Below are 9024 nucleotides of genomic sequence, written 5' to 3'. Positions count from 1 at the left end.
TCCCGAAACGAAAAAAGTCCAGAATCGACCCACTCTGCTATATATACTTATGTATATCAATATAAGGGTGTACACATAATTCAGTTAAGCATATGTGCACTGAGGTCAATATGTCTGCATGTAAGAACTTGTTTCGGTTAACCTAAGCACAAGCACAAATTTAAACCATATAACTGTCCGCTAAAATAGTTTATAAAGAGAGATAAAATCGAAATTCGCGTCGAAGCAAGCCTAACCTCGCAGTTGATAAGATTTACTAAAATTTATGATCGATAAAAACCGCAATCCCATCAATACCAAAAAAAATGTACCCTTGAAAGTAAAGTATACTATGTATACATTGAATGGAAYTTAGCAAGAATTATTAGGCATAATGAAAGGCAAAAAATAGTAAGACTTTTTATTTAAATTTTGCCCGTAAGCCCATTCGTCGAAATATTTTTTTTAGGTTAGTTTGACTGCGAGTGACATTTGTATCAAATGACACAGCTAACTAATCTTTAGTGTTTAGTATAAGCTTGCTTTACTGAAGTACGTAAAGTGTGTTCGGTGATTTTTACGATGAGTGAAAGCAAAGAAGTTCCATTAAGTTTTGTGTGCGGAATCCAATTTCTGCTGCCGAAACATTCGGAATGTTGGAAAATTGGTGCTTGAGAATCAATGATTAATAGTCAGAAATCTTACTTRGAATATCGGAAGGATCAGTGAAAGTCATTTTGAAAGCTAATTGGGCCTAAAAAGGTGAAATCACGATCGATTCCAAAATCACAAAATTTTTTCGAAAAACTGTGGTGCTTTAACATCTGTGAAACGATGCTTTCCGACTACCAGAATATCACTCATCCTATTATTACTTGCGACGAGTCTGCAATCTATGCTTAGGACCCGGAAACATACAACAGACAGATCAATCGGCTGAATATCGTGGMAAAATTGCAAAAATCAAAGTCATCTTGGTAGTTTTCATCGATTATAGAGATRTGGTGTGCTCCGAATTGTTTACGACCGGCCAAACTGTCAACGAACTCCGTGAAATAATTGTGATGTCCGTGACCGTTAACCATGAAGTATTTATGTACGTGAAATAGACGGGTATTCCATCGCTAATAGCTTTGAGTTTTGAACACCGAAAACAAAGTTGCAGTTAAAGTTACTACGAAGAAACTGCCTTCCATACTTTAATTTTCCGCTCGCGTGCTATAAAAGTTAACTACTCAAAGCAAGAACTCAAAAGAATACCTCTTTAATAACTGGTATAAAATATTACTTTTCCTAATTAAGTCAATCTATTTAGTTTATGTATATGTATATACCAATCGAACAAACAGATTTCTCACTCTTMAAGTTCAGGCGAATTGAAGCTAACTAATTTTAGTTGATTTATAGCAATTGACTTATCAGAAATATCACTCTGTCGGGTTAAGCGAAAGAAACCAACGTATCTTAAGTAATTTATAACACTTACTTGTTCCGTTAATCACACTCAAAGGTTAGCCGAAACGAAGTCTACTAATTTTAACTAATATACATCAGTTTTCTGTTCGAAGTGTCTCTTTCAAAAGCTAGGCGAATCGGAGCCAACTAATTCTATTTAATTTATCCTAGTTGCTSGTTCGATTTACCACCAATATTTCGCTATTCGCAAGCAACTAAATTTAAGGAGTTACATAGGTTTACGAGTTTAAAAAATCGAATATTTTTATTTTTTCATTAAACTCTMCAACTCTTCTAGAAGTTGTTCCTAAGTTTTCAAGTTACTCCGAYTAATAGTTTTGGAGATACATTCTTGRGAACTTGTSTGCTCGAGGCTAGCTAGTCTTTAAACGCGTTTTCGAAACTRTGTGTTTGAAGTCGGTTGGCAAGATTTCTCGAGAACTACTCAACCGATCTTCATGAAATTTTACATAGGTCTTCGAGATACACTTCTTACAAACTTAGACAAAAGACTTTTTTTTCGATTACAACTATTTGACATAAAAAAATTTTCACAAACATCTAATTTTTTCTAAAACACGTATTTTTTATTTTAGATGATCCTGTAAGGAGTTATATTAAGTGGTCACCGGAAATGGCATCACAAAGACCAAGTTTAAAATATTTTTTCCAAAAATTTAAGAAGTTCTTTGTTAAAAGTGTATGTTTGTAACAATAAAAAATTCTAATAAAATATAAAATGTTTTTCTATGAGAAAAAGATAATTTAAAAATGTTTTTTTACCCGAGAAAACCTATGTTACGCCTTAATTAGTACCCCTAGTACACATGACAATATTTTCAGTCTCTGTGAGCCTATCACTAGAAGTCAGTGAGACAACTTTCAACGGCCAAGTTCAACCAATTATGATAAAAACCGAAGCGTTCTATAGCTTAAAAATACATAAGTGGAGGCGATTAACAAATCAGTATTTGATTGTTAAGAAATGATCATGCCAGGGCTAAAGGCAGCTAAAGTGATTTCTCAACAATGGCGTAGTCTAAAAGTTGGTTAGTGTCTCAAGTGTATCTTCATATAGACACGCTTCTACTTTTTTTTGCGTGTGCTTATGTGATACAGATATAATTATTTCGACGAGTCWATATCAAATAAGTAAACATTTTATGATACAGTTGAATTAAACAAATGTGAATGAACGTTATTTGCAATAGTGCGAGTGTCATAACAGTAAAATGTATGTCATATAGATAAAAAGGCAAAAAAAAAAACAAAAAAACCAACAGTAATAAAAAACTAAAATTTGACGCCTCTCAAACGGCCACTTCAAATTGCTGTGTACATACATAAGGCAAATGAGTATATACATGCATTGGTAGTAGTAAATTGCTTAGAATATTTGTTAACATGTAGAAACAATCATCATAGATTATATTAAATGAGGCCTTATTAACATGTTCTAGTAGTGTGTCGCCCAATCAGAAGTTCATTAGATACATTATCGGATCACTAATCATAAATTGTCCATATATACTTATTGTTCCTACAGAAAGATAAGAAGTCCGAACTCAACAGCAGGCTTTTAAAAGTCTATAACGCTCAATCATGCGTAGCATTTCGTTAATTGAGCTGCAGCTGTAAAGATCGCGAAATGTATTGCAGCAAGTTGCAAGTGTGTGTTTTGGTCCTTTTGGCCACATTGGCCCTTATTGGTCGTTGTGAAGCCGGTGTATACAGTTTGCCGCCAATAGATGATGAGAATCCTATAGCGCGTTTGATAAATGGTAGAATCGGCACCAGTGGTTCACCGAGAGCTGATCTCGATTATCGGCTACCAAACACCACCGAACCCGTACACTACGATGTTGAACTGACGACAAATGTGCATAATGGCACGAAGGCTTTCCAGGGCACAGTTAATATCGTTATTAAAGTGATCGAAGATACAAGGACAATCGTTTTGCATCAACGACAATTGAGCATCGTTAAAGTGACCATAAAAAATACTGATCTAGCCAATCCTGCTGAGGAAACTTTAAATATTTCGTATGAAGAAGAACGCGAATTTCTGAGTCTGACGCCAGCCAATCAAACGCTCACCTTCATCAAAGGCAGCAACTGGAACTTAACTATTAGCTACACGGGTGTTTTGCGTGAGGACAATGCTGGCTTCTACCTATCAACCTATACTAGTCTCCAAGGCCAGGAACGGTAAGTGGGCATATTAAATATTCAATTTATTTCGTTCAAGCTGATCACCTCGAATTTACACAGTTATTTGGCAACCACACAGTTTGAGTCGACCGATGCACGTCACGCCTTCCCATGCTACGATGAGCCAGCCAAACGTGCCACATTCAGCATTATCCTGCATCATGATCCTTCTTATAATGCCATATCGAACATGCCATTGGACGTAACCCTCAGCACGTAAGTAATTTTTAGTCTCATAGTTAATGTATAGTAAATATAATATCATCTTTACTGCGCCTAGGCCTGGCTATTCCGTCTTTCAACAAACTGTAAATATGCCGTCGTATTTGGTCGCTTTCATTGTGTCCGACTTTGAGTATACGGAAGGTGTTTTAAATTCGCGTGCCCAGCGCATTTACACACGTCCCGGCACAGTGGATGAACAAGAGTTCGCTTTGGTATCTGGTTTATTGCTGCTGCGTCGTCTTGAGGAATATTACGATGTGCAATTCGCACTGCCGAAAATCTATCAAGTTGGTGTGCCCGATTTTGCTGCTGGTGCTATGGAAAACTGGGGTTTGGCTACATATCGCGAAGAGTATATGTTGTATAATACCAAGAACTCAACCACGAGTACACAAACAAATATCGCAAACACTATTGCACACGAATACTGTCATCAATGGTTTGGCAATTTGGTAGCCATCAAGTGGTGGACATATCTTTGGCTTAAAGAAGGTTTTGCTACATTATTCTCCTGGCAGGCAACCGATGAGGTGAGTGCAAGCATTTTTRCATTACTCTAATCGTGCTTAATTTTACTTCTACTCGTTAGGCTTACCCTGAATGGGATGTGTATCAAATGTTCCTTACTGGCGACTATCAACGTGCACTAACCGCCGATGGTAAYGGTCAATTGCCTCCAATGACGCATTATGTGCAAACACCAGCGGAAATTTCAAGCCGTTACGATTCCATTTCATATTCGAAAGCTGGTTCCGTACTGTATATGTGGCAGAGCGCATTCCCTAAGAATGTTTTCCGTCAAGGCTTGAATCTCTATTTGACTTCAAAGTGAGTATGAACTATAAAATTGCTTACTACAGATATCTTGCTACATCGAAACAACGGAAATTGCATATCGAACACACAACTGGTATAAATAACCGACTGTTGCCATATAATCAGAAATCAAAAGAACGATAGCAGGTTTTAAAACTTAAGTGCGATACTCACATGAGAATGACTAACTTCACATATTAAATTCTTGATAAGATTGTGTACCTCTGTCATATAGAAGAAAGCGACTATGTCGATACTACAACAACAACACTTTCCCGCGACAGTTGGGTATACATAACCGGAACGGACCCGAACTTTTATCCGCTTGAATATTCTGCTGCTATAAGCGATCTTTGACTGATAGTCGAAAAAAATTATATATTTCAAGAATTTTGATCTCTTATCCAACTTATTATAACCCTAACTCTGGAATACGCTATTGAAGTGACAAGAAAACGTGGAAGATGTCCATATTTAATAATTTACATACTATAATTAGTTACTATAATTGGTCGACGACAAAAATTTAAATTTTTGAAAAACAGATTTAGTTATAAGCTGATCTCTCAAAAACTTCTTCTCTCATTCTATTCATTCTGAGATTCTCCGTTCTTTTAAACACCTTTTTAATTTTTTGATTTCATAATAATATATACTACTTTTATAATTCTCATTACTTAACAGCCAATTCAGTGCCGCTGATGAGAATCAACTTTTTGAATCGCTCGGCATTGCAGCCGGTGCCAATAACGTACCGATTCCAGCCACTATGCAAGATATGTTCGCTAGTTGGTCTCGTCAATCTACCTATCCGCTGCTGACCGTTACACGCAATTACAACGGCAAGTCATTCACCGTAAAGCAGGAAGCCTTCTACGAGGATACGAACACTAAATCGGATCAAACTTGGTACATACCCTTTAATTATGCGCACAAAGCGAATCCAGATCATCGTAATACCACCGCTTCGCATTTCTTATTGAAAGTCAAAGAGATCGAGGTCCACGACAATGATTTGGCAGCCGATGACTGGTTGCTACTGAACAAACAATCTACCGGTTTTTATCGCATCAATTATGATGAACAAAATTGGAAACTACTAAGTGAAGCGCTACAAACGCAAACATTCAAATTCGATCCACGTAATCGTGCACAGCTTATTTTTGACGCCTACAAGTTCAGTTCGACTGGACGCCTTAGTCAGGATATCTTCTTGAATTTACTWCAATACCTACCGAATGAAGATCAATATGCGCCATGGACAACAGTCTACTCCGTAATCGTTACTTTCAATACTTACYTGAATGGTGATGCGGATTATAAAAATTTCCAATTATTTATTCGTGAATTAGTTTCGAATATCTATGAAAAATTRGGTATCAATGACGTAAGCGGCGAACATCATCTCACCAAATCCGTACGTAGTATCGCCATTAATCTTGCCTGTATGGCTGGCATAGAGAGCTGTCTGCAAGAGACCAATAACAAATTGAAAGAACTCATTAATAATGGTGTAGCAATCGAACCAAATCTACAACGCCAAATCTATTGTAACGGTCTAATGCAATCCGGCGATGCCGAATTCACTTTCGTCTATAATCAATTAATGGCATCCGATGATCAGGCATTACGTCGTACGCTCATCGCATCGTTGGGTTGCTCAAGAACTGAATCACAATTGAAAAGCTTCGTGGACAGCTCAATTGATCAGTCCGCCGCGTGGCGTGTACAAGAGCGCATCACAATACTTAGTGCGGCATATTCGGCCAGCAATGTTGGACTTAGTGTAAGCATTGATTTTCTCAGCGAAAATTGGGAGGCTTATGGCAATTTGACGTCAGGTTTCGGTGGTGAGAATCCACTCAATACAGCTATGGTCGGCATGGCCGCATACGTGATCAATGAGGAACAGCAAAACAAAGTGAGTATGAATTGACAGTAGAATAGTAATATTTATTTTGAAAAATACTAAAATTAGATGGAATTGTCAATAAATAATTATTTGATTTTTTTTTTTTTAGTATTTTGCGCTGGTGGATAAGGTTAAGGGCAGCAATAAGGTGCAATCCAATTTGGAGGACGTCGTCAAGGCGCGCGTGCAAACTAATCTCGACTGGTTGAGCAACAATCGTGCTCCAATTATGTCCTGGGTGAATGCCAAGGTCGTTAAATCTGGCAGCGCGACACTCAGCGCATCATTGGCAACGCTGTTCACAGCGTTCACCGTTGTGCTGGCACGTTATTTTTAAAATGTTAGTTTAATAACTTGAAATGTGTAGATTTGTACATAATTGGCAACTCTTGGAGCAGAATTTGTGCGATTGAACCTAGTTTGTAAATATGATATTAAATAATAATAAATAAATTTTTAAACACAAAACAGTTTTTTTAAAGCATAAAGTATGTTTGATGGATTAAAGTGAATCCTACATTAGACATCAGTTTCTTATTGGCTGAAAAGTCGTAACAAAGTAAGTACGCTTCACAAACATTCATTGTGATCTTATGGACTTATGTATAATGGGATATGATCAAATTAAGCGTGAGAACTGCTCAGCAAAGTTCATAATTGCTCCTAAATGAGAGAGTATGCTTTGTAGCCACACACGCATCAGACGCTTGGRCACGTCAAACCAAATATGCTACACAATGTACAACTAACGGTATCCATAAAAGGTCTTATCAATGAATGGATAATGTGTACTTTCATTAACTAAGCAGAAATAATACAAAAACAAAATATTGAGCAGAATTTATTGGCCCACCAAATGACATTATAAAAATCATTTATTATTTTACGACGACCACAGAGTACACGCAATATTTGCAATTTACTGTTAGTCCGCAACTAGTAGAACATTACATTCAATACTTAATAAATTTGGTAATAAATATTCAATTCTTATCAACAAAATTCGTAATAACTAGTTTTCCTATCTGCAGCCGTAAAAATCTTAAATTGCACGCGTGATAATTGTAAATTCATTTGTTTTTCGATATTTCGTTTAGTTTTTATTAGTACCTTAAATTCATAAGATTGTGTTCTTTTTGACGATTTATGAAGATTAAGACTATCTTTCCGTGTATAGTTTATAAACACTAGGGGAGTTCGATAAATCACTGCTTTTCAAAGCAAAATGCTCACTTTACGGTTTTTTTTTTTTTTCTTTTTTGTAGGACCCATAATTCATGAATACTATACAAATATGGGGTTATATTTATCAAATTCATCGGTTTAACGCGAGAAGACTCTATGAGACCTTCCATCCATATAACTGATTATACCTTCACTAAGATTTGACATATGTATCTTGATATGCCATGAGAGCTTTGAGAATATTTCTTTTCAAAATAAAAGCGAMTTGCTTGACGCTAATAATTGGTCCAATCCACACCCCAACGTGCGCTAACTTTCTAACATTGACCTTCATTAACATTAAATTTAACGATAAAGATGTTGACGCAGACTCAAATGGGCGTGGCGACATCCACGGATATTTTTTTTAAACATGTAGTGTTCAATGATGAAATATTTTTTTTTTCGTATTTGGTCTTTTTGACAGCAGTTACTTGGTTTGGTATTTCAAAAAAAAACATCCTTACAGCAGAACAACATTTGCAGATTGCAATTTAATAATCAAAACGATGGTTCGGTCCACGCGACGTATGGTGCGCTTATCCCAATATKCGGTTGAAATAATCGCCAAGCAGAGTAGACAATTCAGACAACCATGGATTGGTATCATAAAATTATCTAAAGAATAATGGGATATAGTTWTCCTTCTAGGGAAGCAGTTACAGTTGTAGTGCTATACTCAATTCCWACTCTTACGTCCTCGCCGCGCATCCAGGAAACATGAGTATCCCTTGTGTAAGATGCGGTAACCAACCCGTGTGGAGCCTGGGGTTACGGCTAAAAYAGAGGAAGCTTCAACGGAGCCAATCCATAACGAATCGCTGAACTTTAAATGCAGCGTCTGTTCACAAAAGATACAGCCGCAGGGTGTCGGTCTTGAAACAAGCGACTCTCTATATAAATGTGTATAATGTGCTTRTGGTTAGCGTTTTTAATGCCAGTGTGAGCRAAGATGGCATCGTTGGYAAAACAGRAAATTCAGCCTCCATGGCGAAACCTTTCCAAATTCGTTGAGATCGATCGACTTCGCAGGAGCACGAAATATGGCTGTATGTAGTACTAGATTCYAGCATAYGATYTCSGGATCAAAAAATTCGAAAGATGTACGACATGTATCCAAAGTCAATTTGCACTCCTGCTCTCTAAGAGCACTCATGAACAACTCAGTGCAAAGGAACTGTGGGACTTTATTTTAAGCTCCT

At 36.9% G+C, this 9024-nt stretch overlaps 1 protein-coding gene across 1 annotated transcript; it reads left to right on the top strand.

Annotated features, from left to right (window-relative positions):
- Positions 1-3049: 3049 nt before the first annotated feature.
- LOC108975606 (aminopeptidase N) lies at positions 3050-7066 on the top strand. Its single transcript, XM_018944205.1, has 6 exons — positions 3050-3642; positions 3706-3861; positions 3926-4400; positions 4460-4698; positions 5371-6607; positions 6708-7066. The coding sequence occupies exons 1-6, from the start codon at positions 3083-3085 to the stop codon at positions 6933-6935; spliced, it is 2895 nt and encodes a 964-aa protein (XP_018799750.1). The 5' UTR covers positions 3050-3082; the 3' UTR covers positions 6936-7066.
- The last annotated feature ends 1958 nt before the right edge of the window (positions 7067-9024 follow it).

This window comes from Bactrocera latifrons, unplaced genomic scaffold (genome assembly GCF_001853355.1).
Source record: "Bactrocera latifrons isolate USDA-ARS-PBARC rearing strain unplaced genomic scaffold, ASM185335v1 scaffold_67, whole genome shotgun sequence".
In the NCBI taxonomy this organism is placed as follows: domain Eukaryota; kingdom Metazoa; phylum Arthropoda; class Insecta; order Diptera; family Tephritidae; genus Bactrocera; species Bactrocera latifrons.
This window is presented reverse-complemented; position numbering and strand designations above follow the sequence as displayed.